Source organism: Corythoichthys intestinalis, chromosome 14 (genome assembly GCF_030265065.1).
Source record: "Corythoichthys intestinalis isolate RoL2023-P3 chromosome 14, ASM3026506v1, whole genome shotgun sequence".
Lineage (NCBI taxonomy): Eukaryota > Metazoa > Chordata > Actinopteri > Syngnathiformes > Syngnathidae > Corythoichthys > Corythoichthys intestinalis.
The window spans coordinates 8,128,839-8,149,879 of NC_080408.1; the positions used below are offsets into that span (position 1 = coordinate 8,128,839).

Sequence of the window (21,041 nt, forward strand, 5' to 3'; positions counted from 1 at the left end):
AGCAGAGGACACTGCATTTTGAGTAGTGACAGCTTGTGAGCGTAAATGATGGAGCCAATGAAGCACGCATGAATATGTAATCACAGTCCAAATGTTGCACAATCTATTTTACGGCACCAGCCTTACTTGCCGTTGGGCAACAATATATAATGTGATTTGTGTACTAGTTGAATGAATCAGGAAATCTGTCTTTCAGTTACCCCTAGCAACATAATATTTGGTTTGTCATAAGTACAGTGAAGAAAATAAGTATTTGAACACTCAGCTATATTGCAAATTCTCCCTCTTGGAAATCATGCAGGGGTCTGAATTTTTCATCGTACTGTAGGTGTATGTCCACTGTGAGAGATTATCTAAAAGGGAAAATCCAGAAATCACAATGTATGAATTTTTAACGATTTGTTTGTGTGATACAGCTGCAAATGAGTATTTAAAGACCTGAAAAAAACGAATGTTAATATTCGGTACAGTAGCCTTTTTTTGCAATTAAAGAGGTCAAACGTTTCCTGTACTTTTTCACCAGGTTTGCACACACTGCAGGAGGTACAGTGGGCCAAATAAGTATTTAGTCAACCACTAATTATGCAAGTTCTCCCACTTGAAAATATTAGAGAGGCCTGTAACTGTCAACATGGGTAAACCTCGACCATGAGAGACCGAATTTGGAAAAAAAAAAAAACTGAAAATCACATTGTTTGTTTTTTAAAGAATTTATTTGCAAATCATGGTGGAAAATAAGTATTTGGTCAATACCAAAAGTTCATCTCAATTCAATGTTATGTACCCTTTGTTGGCAATAATCGAGGCCAAACATTTTCTGTAACTTTTCACAAGCTTTTCACACACTATTGCTGGTATTTTGGCCCATTCCTCCATGCAGATCCCCTCTAGAGCAGTGATGTTTTGGGGGTGTAGGTGGGCAACATGGACTTTCAACTCCCTCCACAGATTTTCTATGGCTACGTTCATACTACAGGTCTTAATGCACGAATCCGATTTTTTCGTCTTATTCCGACTCGAGTGAGGCATTAACTTGACGGTCTGAACGTGACAAGTCGCATAGAACTGGACCATTTCAAATCCGATCTGGGCCACATTTTTCCATTCTGTCGCGGCGGTCTGTACTGTCCACTCTCCCTAATCGGATTTCATGCAGCAATTACGTCATCAAATAGCGAGAGAGACGCTTACCGTAGTGGTGCCGCTGTGCGTTATTAGCGCCTACCTTGCAGTGAACACGGCTTTTGGGGAAGGGCTGGGCTTGACAACAGTCATAAAAAAATAAAAATGGGTTGAGGATAAGCCTGAGAATGCTCAGTTTTCTCTCTACTCCAAGTGAGCAATATTTCAACATTGCCTACACGGCCGCGAGTAGGAGCAAACTGCCCGTATGTGTGTGTGACGTGCACGGACCGTGCGTGCATGCTATCGATCCATATAAACTTTGAATATAAGCCTAAACGGGGATTATTTCTGTTCTGTTGTCTATTATTTGTGTCCTCCTTTTGAAAAGCAAAATATGATATCCCTGGAATGACGGATGACGTGTGTCATTTGTTTTGATGCTTCTGCGCATGCGGGTCGTCTTGCTCAGCGCGTGTCGGACTGCGAATTAGTGCCCATGCGTAATACTTGAATGGTCTCAATGGACAAAGGCAGTCTGAACAGGCATGCCAAAAAAACAGATATGACAAAAAATCGGATTTGTGCATTAAGACCTGTAGTATGAACGTAGCCTAAGGGATTGAGATCTGGAGACTGGCTAGGCCACTCCAGGACCTTGAAATGCTTCTTACGAAGCCACTCCTTTGTTGCCCTGGCTGTGTGTTTGGGATCATTGTCATGCTGAAAGCCCCAGCCAAATCTCATCTTCAATGCCCTTGCTGATGGAAGGAGATTTTCACTCAAAATCTCTCAATACATGGCCCAATTCATTCTTTCCTTTACACAGATCAGTCGTCCTGGTCCCTTTGCAGAAAAACAGCCCCAAAGCATGATGTTTCCACCCCCATGCTTCACAGTGGGTATGGTGTTCTTCAGATGCGATTCAGTATTCTTTCTCTTCCAAACACGAGAACCTGTGTTTTTACCAAAAAGTTCTATTTTGGTTTCATCTGACCATAACACATTCTCCCAGTCCTCTTCTGGATCATCCAAATGCTCTTTAGCGAACCGCAGACGGGCCTGGACGTGTAATTTCTTCAGCAGGGGGACATGTCTGGCAGTGCAGGTTTTGAGTCCCTGGTGGCGCATTGTGTTACAGATAGTAATAGTAGTCTTTGTTACTGTGGTCCCAGCTCTCTGTAGGTCATTCACTAGGTCCCTCCGTGTGGTTCTGGGATTTTTTGCTCACCGTTCTTGTTATCATTTTGACGCCACGGGGTGAGATCCTGCATTGAGCCCCAGATCGAAGTTTATCAGTGGTCCTGTATGTCTTCCATTTTCTAATAATTGCTCCCACAGTTGAATTCATCACACCAAGCGTTTTACCTATTGCAGAGATTCAGTCTTCCCAGCCTGGTGCAGGTCTACAATTTTCTCTCTGGTGTCCTTCGACAGCTCTTTGGTCTTGGCCATAGTGGAGTTTGGAGTGTGACTGACTGAGCTTGTGGACAGGTGTTTTTTATATCGATAATGAGTTAAAACAGGTGCCATTAATACAGGTAACGAGGGGAGCCTCATTAGACCTCGTCAGAAGAAGTTAGACCTCTTTGACAGCCAGAAATCTTGCCTGTTTGTAGGTGACTAAATACTTATTTTCCACTCTAATCTGGAAATAAATTCTTTAAAAATCAAACAATGTGATTTTCTGTTTTGTTTTTTTTCCACATTCTGTCTCTCATGGTTGAGGTTCACCCATGTTGACAATTACAGGTCTATCTAATCTTTTCAAGTAGGAGAACTTGCACAATTGTTGGTTGACTAAATACTTATTTGCCCCACTGTATCTTGGCCCATCTATCAGTTAGGTTTCTGGGCTGTCTATACATATATATATATATATATATATATATATATATATATATATATATATATATATATATATATATATATATATATATATATATATATATATATATATATATATTGGCTGATTCCTCACCTTTCTTAGGATCATTGAGACCCCACGAGGTGATATCTTACATGGGGCTCCACTCCGATTGAGATTGACCGTCATGTTTAGCTTCTTCCGTTTTCTAATGATTGCTCCAGTAGTGGGCCTTTTTTCACCAAGTTGCTTGGCAACTGCTCCGTAGTCCAGTCCAGCCTTGTAGAGGTGAACAATTTTGTCCCTGATGTGTTTAGACAGCTCTTTGGCCAAGACCATGTTACAAGTTTGAGTCTTAGTGATTGTATGGGGTGGACAGGTGTCTTTATGCTGCTATCGACCTCAAACAAGTGTATCTGATTCAAGATGATACATGGAGTGGAGGTGGACTTTTAATAGGCAACTAACAGGGCTTTCTTTGTCAGAATTCTAGCTGATAGACAGGTGTTTAAATACTCATTTGCAGCTGTATCACACAAATAAATTGATTAAAAAAATCATGCATTTTGATTTCTGGATTTTTGCTTTTAGATTATCTCTCTCACAGTGGACATGCACCTACGATGAAAATTTCAGACTCTTCCATGAGTTCTAAGATGGAGAACTTCCAAAATAGCATTGCGGTCAAATACTTATTTTCTTCACAGTATATGCACAAAACAGCTCAAGAAATCTGGTGCATATAGTAGAATGCACGACCCTGTTATTTTTGACAGCCTTTTTAATTTTCATCTTAGTCTTTTGGACGAAAATACTTATTAGTCTTAGTCATATCTAGTTTTAGTCGACGATTACTCAAAATGTTTTTGTCTGTAAAATTAAAACGTTTGAGTCTAAAAATAAATATTTCCAACAATTTCAAAAGAACATTGACAAACGAGCACATATTTTAGGTCTACAAGGACGCTAACTTGGTGATGATATTACACACTCAGCAGGGGAAAAAAAGTACATTATTTCATTATTTTCAATAATGATACCCACCTTTACGCCATGAACTGTGTGATTTAAAAAAAAAAAGTCCTAGTGTAAGACGACGCTCGCCACGCTAAATTCTAACGTGTATGCTACGCTAATGCTACGAGTTACATTTAATGTATTATGATCAGGACAGACTTTTAAAGGCTAAAGTAACATTGCATATGCTGTCTTGCAAATATAAGAAAACAAATCTTACCATTGTTTTTCCAATTTTTGAGAGGACACCGGTAATTGGGGGAGGGGGACCCCATCATGTCGCAAGAGTGATATAACCAAACACTGTTAAGATGCAGGCTAACTACTCGTACAATAAGAAAATGTCATACATTGTTAGCATATGACGGAAACTATGGTGCATTTTCGTCCTGTAAAAAAATTGTTCGTCGACGAAATATTATCGTTACAGTCATTGTTGATGAAAACAACAAGGATTCGCGAAAATAATCCTAATTACCCATTTACAAAATTTAACATGAGACAATATTTTTACTTTAAAGCGCAGCATTTTACCAGGGTTAAACATTTTATCAGGGATGAGAGACCATTGATTTTGTCCTCTTTGCTTCCCAGATCCCAATTTCCGCAGTGGTGTCATTTGTCGAAGCCTTGGAAGTGGGATACAGCAAGCATAAAAACCCCTACCACAACCTGATGCATGCTGCTGATGTCACACAGACTGTTCATTACCTGCTACTTAAAACTGGCATGGTGGTGAGTATTATGGAGTTATAAAGTACCTGTTGCTGTTTCAAGGAGCAAAACATTACAATTAAGTGGAAATAGTGAACGTTCAATTATTTTTTGGGGGGCTTAAGATACAGTCCCGCAAGGGGCGGTGCTTAGGAGGGTGTGTCAGCACCCTGGCCCGGGCCTCTAGGGGGCCCAGCTTGCTGGTGTAAAGTGGGCGTGGTGGGGAAATACGGCCCAAAAGCAAACATTTCTTATTGTCAACATTGTCATATGCTATTGTTTAGCCACAACTGGATTCATCACTCCATCGCCATTCATCCTTTACACTGCTGCTCAAAACACAAATGTCGTTTAATCCATCTACAGCGACCGGGAGATCAGGATTTTATGACGCTGTGTGCTGGTCCTCATGGTAAACGCAGTCTTCCTCAAGGCAAAACACTATGTCCACTTATGTCCACCTGTGTCGCTAAAATTGACTAAAACTGAAAGGTTAACTAGTGTTGCTTTAATCTGAAAATTCCGTCTGTAAAAACATTCATAAGTAGAGGTACCACTGTATCTCCTACTTGGCTAGTTATCTGGAGGGGCCTGCAGAAAATTTTCCACTAGTACTGTCCCCGCCCCACACATCGGACGGTTGTCTTAACTTTTTTGCTCCCAAAAACGTATAAATCTGTTCTATTTTTATTTGTTTCAGTGTCCCAAAAACGTATTTATACATCTTTTACGTTTTTTTTTCCACAAAAGACATCTCTAGGTTCTGATGCAACTTGGCTCCAAAGCACAATGTTCAAAATCCATTTTAAACCAATAAAACTGGCCACTGGAGGGCAGTAGCGCATTTGGTAAGAACTAAAGATGTCCCAAAGATGTCGGCATCCCGATCGATCGGGTCCGACCAAGTCATTTTCAAAGTATCGGAATCGGCAAAAGAATATCGGACATGCCTTTTTTTTATATATATATATATATTTTAATTAAATCGTTTTCTAATTGTATTTAACGTTACAGACAAAATGTCTTACACTCATCCAGAATCTTTAGTTTTGGCTTAAAGTAGGGCTATCCAATTCAACGCGTTAATTAATTTTTTTTTAATTAATCACGTTAAAATATCTAACGCAATTAACGCATGCGCTGCACGACCCACTCACGCATTGTCGCGTTCAATCTATAATGGCGGCGTTTAACCTATATATAGAGCTAAAAGGCAGCGTAAAATGAGTAGAGTGAATTTTGGCAGTCTTTGGAGCCTTTTTTAGTTGGCTAAAGCCTTAAAATCCCTCTCTCAACAATTAGAAATATCGTGGGAAGCAATGTGGGGAAGAAAGGTAGTAGTTGATCTTTTTCTTAACACCCTATGTTATTTCCCAACGCAGAGAAGATATATCAATTGGTGCCACTATGCACAGTCATGGTTGCACTTCTCATCATGCATTTGGGCAGAACAGTTAAATGGCTACAGTGTCATTTACTGAAAGCTCAACAAATACACTAGATGGGAATATTTAGTCACAATATACAAAGTCAAGTTAAAGTTTATCCTTTAAGAATTACAAGTCTTTCTATCCGTGGAGCCCTCTCAGAGAAAGAATGTTAATAGTGTAAATGCCATCTTGAGGATTTATTGTCATAATAAACAAATACAGTACTTATGTATTGTATGTTGAATGTATATATTCGTCCGAGTTTTATTCTTTTTTTTCTTAATGCATTACCAAAATGCGTATGATCGGGAAAAATTATCGGGAATGATTGCAATTGAATCGGGAGCAAAAAAATAAGCAATCGGATCGGGAAATATCAGGATCGGCAGATACTCAAATTAAAACGATCGGGATCGGATCGGGAGCAAAAAAACATGATCGGAACAACCCTAGTAAGAACTCATATCTGACAATGAAATGAAATGAAGAGAAATAGTCAGGAAACTGAAGTTGGAAGAAGTAAGAAGCGTGAGAAAAATGTGGGGAACGATGTAAAACACAAGGCACATGCCCCACACAAGTTCCTTAGGTGAATTCTGTTATGAGATAGTGGTCACTACAAAAGAAAGATTAAAAAAAAAAATCTATCTTGATGAGACAGGCAGTGATGAGTGAAAAATTTACCCCGTCTGCCGATACAGCTGCGGCCACAACAGTGTCATCTCTCAGTTCAATAGTTTATATGTGTAAATAAATTGTTACTTTGCTATCAAAAACTCTATTTGTCTTGTTGTTTATGTTATTTTGTAGAAGGAAAACATTCAGAATGTTTGGGGAAAATAGCTGTGTGAAAGTCAGTTATGTTTGAAATGTATGCTTTTAAATAAAGCTCAATTTCTCAGTTTTTTCATCAGAAATTGGAAAATTGCTCAAACTAAGCTATTTTCTAATGCTGATTTCTAAAGAATAGAAAATATCTGAACTTTTTTTTCTTGCTCAAAGAACAGAGTCTAATCTTTCTTTAGGTGGGTTCCATGTTTATATAGCAATAGAATAGAATTTTCTGTGGGCCTTGCAAAATCAGTCAAAATCCACTAAAACGGCCGGGAGCGAAGGGGGTTGCTCCGGTGAAAATGGCTGGGAATGAATGAGTTAAAGGGCTTGCAAAAGTGTGGCGGGGCCTGCAAATGGTAATCTACTAGGACATCCACCCGCCGGACGTTCACCTCGGAGGACTTGTTTATCCTCATTGCACTCGGGTCATGGTCACATTTGTTCCGCCACTGAGTCCCATAGTGAAGAGCAAGTTCGTGAACTTGTAAAGAATTGAATTGACAGCCCTTCCCTCCCCCACGAAATAAAAAGGAATTCACTTATTTCCAGTGGTCTGTTACAATACAAAGCCTTGTCAACAAAGCATGCACAGAATGCATCTAGCATGCACATCCTGTAGACATGGACCCAATGACTGTATTGAGTACTGTATTTTAGAACTATAGACGGGGGTGCACATAAGTGGTCCGCATGCACGCATGCGTACTGGACGTAGACAAATGCGCTGGCCCTCAACGGCTTCCATACGCTTTTGCGTACCGATGGCTGACCACTGTATTTGCGGCGGACACGAGAAAATAACTTCTCAAAATTTTGAAGAGGCAGGCCACACTGAGTAATTACTTTAGTTATGGGGACGAAATGAGCCGAGGTTCCGAAGCTTGTGTCGAGTAATGGGAGGGGGGTTTCCACGAAGCTTGTAGCGAGGCGCGCTTCATTTCGGCAAAACCCGGAAATGATGACGTGGGAAGCCTCGCCGGCGGCTGAATCTCGTGAGTGCTTCGGAAGTGATCCAACGTTTGGCGCACATTGCAAAAACAGGACAGACTACGGTGTAAATTGGTTGCAAAACGCAATGGCGATCGCCTGTTATCTCCCATTTTGTGGATTTCGGGCTCCTGTACTTGTTACATCTGTGCGCAACAGTGCAACCAGTGCAATCTTTTTTCGAGCCTTGTCCTTTGCTTGCGATGGAACCTGCGCGAAAAGAGCGATCCCCCCCTGTATGGGAACATTTTGATTTGATTGCTTTCAATAAGGTAAGGGAGAAAAACTACTTTAATATAAATGTGAGTGTGTGTGTGTGTGTGTGTGTGTGTGTGTGTGTGTGTGTGTGTGTGTGTGTGTGTGTGTGTGTGTGTGTGTGTGTGTGTGTGTGTGTGTACCTATCTGAACCAAACATCAATAGAATGAACAATCCATTAGTGTACTGGGAGGCACAAAAGAATACCTACCCAAATTTATATAAACTGGCACTCACATTTCTCTGCACCCCAGCTTCATCTGTGCCTTGTGAAAGAATATTTTCTAAAGCTGGTGAAATATTTTCCCAAAAAAAAGAAACTGTTTAAAGCCAGCCACTGTGGGAAAGCTATTGTTTCTAAATAAAAATGAATAACAAATTACCCTTAGCACTTGTTGTATTTTGTTCACATACTAAATTACTAACACAAGCACATTCATATCTTTGTCTTAAGCAAATAGCCATTGAATTCTTAACAATGTTCACCTCTTGGGCTTCTAGACCACTTGATGGCGCCATAGGGTAAATGAAGCACCATGAAGCTTTGCTACATGTGCAAACCAATTGGCTGCAAAGCTTCATTGCTTCATGAGGCTTCATTTGGCCGTCACTAAATTAGTTCCGTGTTCCCCCACCCCCGTCAAAAGACAGACAGATGACAGAGACGTCACCGGAGCTACCGAAAAAAAGGAATTTTGCTGAAAAGTGGCTACAGGAGGTACCATGGCTAGAAGCAAATGATGCTCGCACGGAAATGCGGTACAAAATGTGCCGTGAGAATCCCAATGTCGCCGATAAGAGCAGCGCATTTTATGTAGGGTCAAAGAATTTCAGCCATCCAAACTTTGAAAAGCACGAAAAAAACTGAGAGCATGTGGCAATTAAGCAAACTATCGATGTTAAACAGGACCCCACTCGCCCTATGGACAAGTGGCGGAATAAAGGTTATGAACAGCGACATGCACTGACAAACGTGTTTTTGCTCGCATTTTACAAAGCTAAACATGCACGTTCAATGAGGTCTTATGAGGAGGATATCCCACTTTTAAAAAGGCTTGGAGTTAATGTGGGAGCAGCATAATGCCCTTTGTTTTGAATTGGTGCTTATTTCTTTACATTTCACTTTCAAAGTAATGGCAATTTTGTTGTGCCAGTTGATGTTAATCAAGCATTAATTGTTAATATAATTAATTAAAGTTAATTGGCTCTAAGTAAAGCTTGTCATAAATTTATCGCATCAGGCGGGTCGGCTCTCAAGCTCAATGAGGACCAAGTCACATCTCCAGGTCCTCCTCTGAGAACCTGGGCAAAAAAATTATGTGCACCCCTGACTATAGAACTAGAACTCGCACCAGGCAAAAAATAAGGAAGAGGGAAAAAAAACATGGCGGAAAACACAGACAAGACTGAAAAAGTAGTTTCTGCTCTTGCACTCCTCTTTAAAATTGCTGTATTATAAGCCAAAACAACTATTGTGTTTGATAGAACAATATGTCTATATGCTGCCATAGCAGATTCATGGAGCATTAAACCCCCGAACTATTTTTAATTTGTCCGTTTTACCCTGAAAACACCCGTTTACAGACGTCACGCAACCGCTTTTATTTCAACCCAGCCATAAAACGAAGGTAATTAATTATATTAATAATTCAAAATGTCTGTCGTTTTTAGCTTAGAATCATTAACTGATGTCTCGTATTTCGTTTTAGAAAAAAAAACGACTTTTAAAAAATTATTCACTCACATATTTTAAACTTTTAAACAAATTATGTGACAATGAAAAAAAATGTCGTCTGTAAAAAAGTCACGGATATCTACCTCATACCTCTCGCTTAATTGTATTTTTTTTGTTACTGTCGCATTTTCTCCGATATGTTAGATGATAAATAATCGATCCAAACAAAGAAAAATTGAAAAAAAAAAAAAAAAAAAAAAACATTTTAAAGGGTGAATATATGAAAAAGAAAATTTCGACCACTCCTTGATGTCTGCGATTTCTGCATCGCGGCTCTTGTTATATGACCATGTTTCACCCGTGAAATCTCCAAAAAATCCAGCTGTGGCCATTCACAGCTGTGTCTTGACACTGAGTGATACATGCTACATGAAGTTTTTGGATCGAAACAAGGTAAGTATGCGATAATATCTCTTAAAATCATGGCGTCTGTAATTCTGCTCTCGCATGCTCTCACCTCCAGATAGGGTTTTGCTGTTTAAAAAGGGTTAGGGTTGCCCTCCTGTTCAAAATTTGCCCAAATTGGGGGTCTCAAAGCAGAACTTCAAGTCACCTGAGTGTTTTCCGCTATATATAAGTCACACCGGACTATATGTCTCTTTTTTTAGGGAAAATTTATTTGATAAAATAACACACCAAGAACAAACATAATATACAGAACAAAATGTGATTTTCTTTTCGGTGCCATTTTGTTCAGCCCTTCTCAGTTGTTTTTATTTGTTTTTAATAGTTACTGCCAATGTTACACGTTACCTTGAGCGTCCGCTTGCAATTTAGTGTGAAGATAACATGTGAAATGACATAGGCTACGTTCATACTACAGGTCTTAATGCACGAATCCGATTTTTCGTGTTTTTCCGACTCGAGTAAGGCATTAACTCGACCGTCTGAACGTGACAAGTCGCATAGAACTGGACCATTTCAAATCCGATCTGGGTCACTTTCGTATGTGGTTCAAATCCGATCCGGGCCACATTTTTCTAGACTGTCGCGGCAATCTGTACTGTCCACTCTCTCAAATCGGAATTCATGCAGCAATTACGTCATCAAAAAGTGAGAGAAACGCTACGGTAGCTGTGCATTATTAGCGCGTAGCTTGCCCTGGTCACGGCTTTTTAGGAAGGGTCGGACTTGACAACAGTCATTAAAAAAAATAAAAATGGGTTGAGGATAAGCCCGAGAATGATCGGTTTTCTGTCTGCTCTATATAAGCAATATTTCAACATTGCTTACACGGCCGAGAGTCGGGGCAAACTGCCAGTTTGTGTGTGTGACATGCACGGACAGTGCGTGCATGCTATCGATCCATATACTTTGAATATAAGCCTAGATGGGGATTATTTATGTCTGTTATTTGTGTCCTCTTTTTAAAAAGCAAAATATAATAAAAATAATAATACACTCAATCCTAATTGACATACCAGGGCAAAAATACAGTTGTATGAAAAAGTATACATTTCTGCATAAAATCAGCATCAAATGTGATCTGATCTTTGTCAAAATCACACGTATGGAAATACAGTGTCTGCTTTAACGAAAACCACCCAAAAATTTATAGGTTTTCAAATTTTAATGAGGATAGCATGCAAACAATGACAGAAGGAGGAAAGGAAGTAAGTAAACCCTCTGCTTAAGGAGACTTGAAGAGCAATTGAAACCAATTTTTAACAAACATTTTAAGTCAGGTATGTGCCCAATCACTGATGAGTGGTTTAAAGCTGCCCTGCCCACTATAAAACACACACCTGGTAACAAATGTCTTGATGAGAAGCATTGTCTGATGTGCATCATGTTTCGGTCAAAAGAGCTGTCTGAAGACCTGCGATCAAGGATTGTTGATTTGTATAAAGCTGGGAAAGGATACAAAACCATCTCTAAAAGTCTGGATGTTCATCAATGGACAGTTAGAGAACTTGTTTACAAATGGAGAGAGTCTGGCACTGTTGCTTCTCTCCCAAGGAGTGGCCATCCACCAAAGATGACGCCAAGAGCTCAGCGCAGAATACTCATGCAGGTAAAAACGGAACCCTAGAGTGTCTGCTAAAGACTTTCAGAAATCACTGGTACAGTCCAATATCTCTGTGGACACATCAACTATATGTACAACTATGGCCAAGAATGGTTATCATGGGAGGACTCCACGAAGGAAGCCACTGCTGTCTAAGTAAAACATTGTTGCTCATTTAATGTTTGCAAAAAGGCACATGGACACTCCACAGAAGTTTTGGCAAAATATTTTGTGGACTGATAAAAACCAAAGTTGAATTGTTTGGGAGTAACACACAACGTCACGTGGGGAAAAAATGGAGCAGCTCACCAACATCAACACCTCATCCCCAACGTGAAGCATGGTGGAGGAGCATCATGATTTGGGGCTGTTATGCTGCCTCAGGGCCTGGACAACTTGCAATCAGTAATGGAAGAATGAATTCAAAAGTTTATCAGGATATTTTGCAGGAAAACCTGAGGCCGGCTGTCAGACAGTTGAAGCTAAAAATAGGATGGATGCTGCAACAAGACAATGATCCAAAACACAGAAATAAATCAACTTCAGAATGGTTTCAAAAGAACAAAATACACGGGCTGGAGTTCCCAAGTCAAAGTCCAGACTTGAACCCCATTGAGATGCTGTGGCATGACCTAAAGACATCAATTGATGTCAGACATCCCAAAAATCTGATTGAACTACAACAGTTTTGTCAAGAAGAATGGGCCAAGATTAGTCCTGATCGATGTGCCAGACTGACCTGCAGCTACAGGAAGTGTCTGGTTGAAGTTATTGCTGCCAAAGGGGAGGCCACAAAATATTAAATGTGATGGTTCCCTTCCTTTTTCCCCACTTCTGCCTTGTTTGCATACTATCCTCATTCAAAAATGAACACCTATAAATTAGGGCTGTCAAACGATTAAAATTTTTAATCGAGTTAATTACAGCTTGAAAATTAATTAATCATAATCAATCGCAATTCAAACCATCTATAAAATATGCCATATTTTTCTGTAAATTATTGTTGGAACGAAAAGATAAGACACAAGACGGATATATACATTCAACATACGGTACATAAGTACTGTATTTGTTTATTATAACAATAAATCAACAAGATGGCATTAACATTATTAACATTCTCTTAAAGAGATCCATGGATAGAAAAACTTGTACTTCTTAAAAGATAAATGCTGGTACTAGTTATAGAAATTTTATATTAAAACCCCTCTTAATGTTTTCGTTTTATTAAAATTTGTAAAATTTTCAATCAAAAAATAAACTAGTAGCTCGTCATTGTTGATGTCATGACACCAAGCTCACTCCCCAAACCCATAAAATCATTTGGACCCAAGCGCCAGCAGAGGGCGCCAAACAACAAAAAACAAGTAACAAGCGGACATTACACTGCTGTCATTTTAATCTGAGCGATGCATGTGCGTTAATTGCGTCAAATATTATAACTTGATTAATTTAAAAAATTAATTACCGCCTGTTAACGCGATAATTTTGACAGCCCTACTATAAATGTTTGGGTGGTTTTAGTTAAAGCAGACACTGTTTTTTCATCTGTGTGATTTTGACAAATATCAGATCAGATTTGATGGGGATTTTATGCAGAATTGTGACAAATTCCAAAAGGTTCAGATACTTTTTCATACCACTGTAAGTTCCAAAAAGGTCCATATACAAACTGTATGTAATTAAATGTACATTTTGGTATTACAGTACATACAAGTATGCAAACAAGGAATGTGAGCAAATTCACTTTAAAGCATTAAAGTCATCCATGTCGAAGTTGGAACAAATCCACTTGACCTTTTTACATTTTCCTCCACCTAGAGCCCCCCAAAAACAACAAAAAAAACAGCACAAGACTTTCCACACACCCAGATTATATCCAGTCACCCCTTGCTTTCACAGTGTTTTTCTTTAATCACATTTAAATGGATGGCCGTGACAGCCGGCGACATGCTACCTTTTCCACAGGCTGTGCCTCACACTGAAAAGCACATTACTGCCGTGACCATGGTGCTCCTGGGAGAGCTGCGTAAAGGACATTTGTCATTCCGCACGCCCTCCAGACTCCATTAAAACAACAATCAACAGGTCATTCATAAAGCAAGTGCACTGAGGAACGTATTGACCATTTTGTTCCCTCCTCTTAAATGTATGTGTGCGGGAATGAAAATGCTATGTAGTAATGATGAATTATATGCATAATAGTTCTATAGTGTTTGTGTGTTTCCTTTGCTTTCCTTTCAATATGCTAATTAAGCCATTGTTTTTAAGGTGAAATATACGTCAAACTGAGTTTTTAATAGCTTGTGTAAACATACTTGGTCTCGGAAGTGTGTTGCGAACCGTTAAGTTGAAATGAAAATTAATGAGGTGAAATTTTTTGTGAGCTGGCGATCGAAGAGTGAGGTTGCAGTTTTGAAATACTAGTACATAAAGCACTTTTATGTCAGAGATAAAATCTTAGCACAGCTCCATTGGCAACATGCAATGGCGTGGGCGCTGGGCCATTATGGGAGGTATTTGTGTTTACCGATGTGTGCACTGCATACAACACAAACAGCGATCTGTTTCACAATTTGACAAATACAGTGCCTTGCAAAAGTATTCGGCCCCCTTGAACCTTGCAACCTTTCGCCACATTTCAGGCTTCAAACATAAAGATATAAAATTTTAATTTTTTTGTCAAGAATCAACAACAAGTGGGACACAATCGTGAAGTGGAACAAAATTTATTGGATAATTTAAACTTTTTTAACAAATAAAAAACTGAAAAGTGGGGCGTGCAATATTATTCGGCCCCCTTGCATTAATACTTTGTAGCGCCACCTTTTGCTCCAATTACAGCTGCAAGTCGCTTGGGGTATGTTTCTATCAGTTTTGCACATCGAGAGACTGACATTGTTGCCCATTCTTCCTTGCAAAACAGCTCAAGCTCAGTGAGGTTGGATGGAGAGTGTTTGTGAACAGCAGTCTTCAGCTCTTTCCACAGGTTCTCGATTGGATTCAGGTCTGGACTTTGATTTGGCCATTCTAACACCTGGATACGTTTATTTTTGAACCATTCCATTGTAGATTTGGCTTTATGTTTTGGATCATTGTCCTGTTGGAAGATAAATCTCCGTCCCAGTCTCAGGTCTTGTGCAGATACCAACAGGTTTTCTTCCAGAATGTTCCTGTATTTGGCTGCATCCATCTTCCCATCAATTTTAACCATCCTCCCTGTCCCTGCTGAAGAAAAGTAGTCCCAAACCATGATGCTGCCACCACCATGTTTGACAGTGGGGATGGTGTGTTCAGGGTGATGAGCTGTGTTGCTTTTACGCCAAACACATCGTTTTGCATTGTGGCCAAAAAGTTCAATTTTGGTTTCATCTGACCAGAGCACCTTCTTCCACATGTTTGGTGTGTCTCCCAGGTGGCTTGTGGCAAACTTTGAACGAGACTTTTTATGGATATCTCTGAGAAATGGCTTTCTTCTTGCCACTCTTCCATAAAGGCCAGATTTGTGCAATGTACGACTGATTGTTGTTCTATGGACAGACTCTCCCACCTCAGCTGTAGATCTCTGCAGTTCATCCAGAGTGATCATGGGCCTCTTGGCTGCATCTCTGATCAGTTTTCTCCTTGTTTGAGAAGAAAGTTTGGAAGGACGGCCGGGTCTTGGTAGATTTGCAGTGGTCTGATGCTCCTTCCATTTCAATATGATGGCTTGCACAGTGCTCCTTGAGATGTTTAAAGCTTGGGAAATCTTTTTGTATCCAAATCCGGCTTTAAACTTCTCCACAACTGTATCTCGGACCTGCCTGGTGTGTTCCTTGGTTTTCATAATGCTCTCTGCACTTTAAACAGAACCCTGAGACTATCACAGAGCAGGTGCATTTATACGGAGACTTGATTGCACACAGGTGGATTTATTTATCATCAGCGGTCATTTAGGACAACATTGGATCATTCAGAGATCCTCACTGAACTTCTGGAGTGAGTTTGCTGCACTGAAAGTAAAGGGCCCGAATAATATTGCACGCCCCACTATTCAGTTTTTTATTTGTTAAAAAAGTTTAAATTATCCAATAAATGTTGTTCCACTTCACGATTGTGTCCCACTTGTTGTTGATTCTTGACAAAAAAATTAAATTTCATATCTTTATGTTTGAAGCCTGAAATGTGGCGAAAGGTTGCAAGATTCAAGGGGGACGAATACTTTTGCAAGGTACTGTATAAGTCAATGGCTGGGTGATGAAGAGCTGTTCCATGAGTGAAAATGCAATGTTTTTATGGTTTAACATTTTTATTTTCAGCGCCATTCATGTCAGTAGACGTACAATCCAATTGTAATGGTAGAGGCTGGCAGGGATCATTTTAATGATTGGACGTATATCGTCGTCAGTAGCAGGTAGGGTTGCCAACTCCCTGAAAAACAATAAGGGACACCTCATTGGCTGGCCCGATAACCGTCACCCTTGAATTACTTTTTTTTTTGTATTTGAAAAGTTTTCTTTGTTTTTTTTTTTTTGTTTTTTTTTTTTAATACCGTATTGGCCCGAACATAAGACGGCCCTGATAATAAGACGACCCCCTCTTTTTCAACACTCAAGTTTGAAAAAAACTTTTTGAACACCAAATTAATTTTTATACAGAAAATAATTGCAATACATCTGAAACAAATGAAATGGTTCTTTTGTCTCATTCAAATCTTAATATCTGAACATTTATAGATGTAAACTAAATTGCAATCATCGTAAATGAATGGCTTCTGCTTTTTGAAATGTAAATAAACCAATCTATTGTGATAAAACAACAAAATTGCAATAATTGCATTAACCATCAAAGTGAAGTCTTAACTGTAACTGTAGTCTTGAAGCAAATCTGAATAAGGAAAAACATTGCAATAAAATAATCCAAACTGGTTAAACTTGAGACTAGCTGAGATCTCTCATGACAGAACATTGCTTCAATGATATCTGGCGCCATCTAGCGTCGTGGATGGGTATTATGTCTAGACCGCGAATATAAGACGACCCCTACTTTTTCAGTCTTATTTCAATGCAAAAAACACTGTCTTACATTCGGGCCAATGCAGTACTTTAATTTTACTCAAACCCTACAGACATTGCACCATGGCTTCCAGTAGAGGGCCGGACCAGGCAGAGCGTCGAGGTGGTTTTCACTGCGATAAACTCTACACACGCTGCTATCTAACGCCAAATTTAAGTGGAAACAGGATAAAATTTTTTGTGCAAACAAGCAGGCAAGAGTGTCTCGAAAGAGAGATTTGGTCGAGGATTAAAGGTAATTGTTATGCAAAATAGCACCATGCATGCAATTTGACACGTTGTGAAAAAAAATAAATGAATGGAGCGTAACTTTAGCTTGGAATATTTACGTAAAATGAATGATAACTGCCGGGTTTTTTGCTTATAACCAAGATTGTAGACTGTTTTACGTTCATATCTATAGAAATTTTGGGATTTACGCATTTACTTACAATAATTTTCAACTTAAAAAGCTCTTTGTTTTGTGACGGCCAACATGTTGGATTTTTTTTATCTCTACACATGACATTTAAGTTGCTATTTATGGCAAAAACTTGCTATGATTTGTTAAATATTGCTATTGATCCTTGAAAATATGGTGATTATCTGGATCTGGATTATCTTGGATTTTGTATCTATACACAATAGCGCTATATACACTTTACATTCAAATAATCAGCTAACTTTCGGCCAACTGCCCGTTTTTGTGCAAGAAACTAGTAATATAAACATTTCTGCATCCGTAGAAAAAACAAATTTGGCTTTTACCTACTTTATTTTTTTGTAACATTTCAATCTAAAAACGACGAGGGCCAGATAGCCAGCAAGACGGGCTGAGACAATAGTGACATTATAATTCAAGCTAAATAAGTTGTGATTGTATATGGCGGAAAACACTCAGGTGACTTGAAGTTCTGCTCTGAGACCCCCAAAATGGCCAACTTTCAAAATTGTCCGATATGCGTGTGTGATACATAATTGGAAAGCTTAAAATATCAATTTTCTGGGGGAAGACATTTTTTTAACAGGAGGGCATTTAAAAACACAAACAAAAAATTAAAACAGCGAAACCCTATCTGGAGATGAGAGCATGAAAGAGCCGAATTAAAGACGCCACGACTTTAACGAGCTATTATCGCGTACTTACCTTGTTTCGATCCAAAAACTCCATGTAGCATGTATCACTGAGTGTCAAGACAGAGCTGTGAATGGCCACAGCTATATTTATGGGGATTTTATGGGTAAAACATGGTGGTATAACAAATGTCGCGATGCAGAAACCTTGTCAAGAGTCAAGAATCTGCATTGGAAAAGGTGATGATGCTGGAACTTTGGTTTGGTGCTGTTCCAGTGAGATTTACAAAGATGACTGCTGAAGAAGACATCAAAATTCCCTCAGTGTTTGATGCTATGGGGCTGCATGTCAGGCAAAGGCACTGGGGAGATGGCTGTGGTTAAATCTTCAATAAATGTACAAGTTTATATTGAAGTTTTAGACTGCTTTCTTATCCCTTCAATGGCGTACCGCACGCAGGCTATTTTTAGACCGTGACGTCGCATCGTAAAGCGGAAGTAAAGCCGAAGTGGGACATTATAGACCCGCCCTCGCATAGACCCAACGTAAAAAGTGCTACTTTTCTCCGGTAATCTTTCAAAAACGAACATGCCGATCACGCATTGCTTTTTTGGAACTTGTAGAAACGACTCTAGACATTACGACACATGTTTTCTTCATACGTTTCCGGAAACCAAAAACTCGAGAGGAAAAAATGTGAAGACCGAATCAACTTGCGCGGACTTCAACACCAGCTCGGCGAATCCATTCACGTTTCATATGCAGTAAACTTTATGTTGGGTTGGCATGGTCTTTCAGAGGACAAAGAGGTAAGCCATTTTTATATTTTGAACTTATTTTTTTAGCGTAACGTTGTGCCGTACTGCTTCTGTCTGACAATGAATAACCTGAAAAGAATTACAATGGTATCTGACTGCCACTGTTACCGTTTCTGTATATATATAAAAAACAACTTTAGTAAGGGGGAAGTGTAAATAAATTATAGGATTAAGATGTGTTATCAATGAAAAAATTAAAAGTGTTCGTTGGCTGTCACTGAGTAGCATTTGCGATCGCTACACAAAGCTAACTAAATTACCCCCAAGACCGGTAAGAGATGTAGGACAACCAGAGGATATATAAGAAAGACAGGGCTGATGGTAAAGGATAGCTTGTTGAAACAGGAGAATGTCATTGTCAGTCGCGTCGATGAAAAAGCTAAAGCTATGCTTAGGTCGGCTCGTTTTTTTTCGTCTTTTTCAGCCTTCGACACGAAAGCCATCTCTTTAACTGAACATTTTTATGTTCTTCCACATCTTTGCCAGTGAATTTGGCACTAGGCACATCATTTTCGGAGAGAATTGGTAGGTTTAACTCTGTAAACATCTCCTTCGTACACGATTTCCATTAATTTCCTATTAGGGACAAACGGTGGCTTGTCCTTACTTAGCAACAGTAGCTAATGTCATGAATATTAATGAGCGGAAGTGACGTGTTGCTTGCGGTACGCCATTGAAAATATGTTTGTCATTTTCCAAGATGACAATGCATCATGCCACAGAGCTAAAACTGTTAAAGCATTCCTTGGAGAAAGACTCATCCAGTCAATGTCATTGCCTGCAAATAGCCCAGATCTCAACCCTATTGAAAACCTGTGGTGGAAATTGAATAAAAATGTCCACAGCAATGCTCCAACCTGCAAGGACGATCTGGCAACTGCAATCAAAGAGAGTTGGCACCAAATTGATGAAGAATACTCATCAAGTCCATGCCTCAGAGACTGCATGCTGTCATAAAAGTCAGAGGTGGTGCTATTAAATACCAAAAATGTGTTTTGATTGTTATTTCTTTGTTTCTAATGTTTCAATATTATTTCCTCAGAATGGAGTGATTCCATATATATATTTCCTTGCACTTGCTCTATAAAATTAACATTTACTGACCACCACATCTGAGTTTGTTCTACATGATAAAATGTCTGAGTGAGTGCTCGTCCGAGACTGGTGATTCCATACTTTTTGCTAGGGGTTGTATTTTTGTTTCTGAATACGGGCAGTGTTGCCAACTTGGCGACTTTCATGCGAAATCTGGCGACTCTTTTTGTCAAAAGCAACTAGCAACAAATGTAGCGACTTGTTTTTTTTGTGTGGGGGGGGGGGGTGCGGGTACTTACTTTTTGCTTCTGCAATGGCGTTATTCTGCTCTCCTACAGCATCCATTACAATTACATGCAAATTTACAACTATGTAAATTAGGTGATTACGTCATCTCACGACTTCAACCAATTTTTAAGACAGCCAATAGCTACTTTCTTTACTGGGGAGTTGGCAACACTGAATATGGGACAATTCGGTTTTTCAAGGGACTGTTGGCAACCCGAGTTGCAGCCAATGAGTTAAGGCGAGTCACCCTTTTAAGAAATTAATCTCTTTTAAAAAGTTGCTGTTGTATAACCACATGACTTTGTATGAACAAGTTTACAGAAAAAAATGCAAGATGTGTATTTTCAGCTTGTCCCTTCAACAGAATGTAAAATTGACACTTCGTGTTTAACTTGTCTTTTCTAAACTTTGCTTTTTGCTCTCCTCTTTCTCCCCATCCCCCATTTTTTCCATTCATCCCAAACATAATGTAATCCCTCCTACACATCTTGGTAATGCAATCTTCCATGCAACCCCTCTTTTCCATTCCCTGCCTTTCCATTTCTCATCACTTAATTCCTGTCTATTATCCTCTCCTCTGTGCATTCTTTCTCATCCATGGATGCCCTTTTCAATTGTATCATCCTCCTTTTGTTGTCTTCATTTGAACCCCCCCTCCCACCCAGCACTGGTTAACTGAGCTGGAGATCTTTGCCATGATCTTTGCCGCGGCAGTGCACGACTATGAGCACACGGGGACCACAAACAACTTCCACATTCAGACAAGGTAATGGATCATAAAATCAAAAGCGCTCAGCTCTTGACTCGAAGATCGATGCCCTC

General features: G+C 39.4%; 1 protein-coding gene across 3 annotated transcripts in view; it reads left to right on the forward strand.

Annotated features, from left to right (window-relative positions):
• The window catches only part of LOC130929512 (dual specificity calcium/calmodulin-dependent 3',5'-cyclic nucleotide phosphodiesterase 1C), a 306,205-nt gene that overhangs the window by 240,415 nt on the left and 44,749 nt on the right, over nt 1–21,041 (forward strand). For all 3 annotated transcript variants that reach the window (XM_057856685.1, XM_057856687.1, XM_057856688.1), the window contains 2 exons: nt 4,601–4,741; nt 20,885–20,985. In XM_057856685.1, the coding sequence (XP_057712668.1) occupies nt 4,601–4,741; nt 20,885–20,985 (242 nt within the window). The remainder of the gene's footprint in view (nt 1–4,600; nt 4,742–20,884; nt 20,986–21,041) is intronic.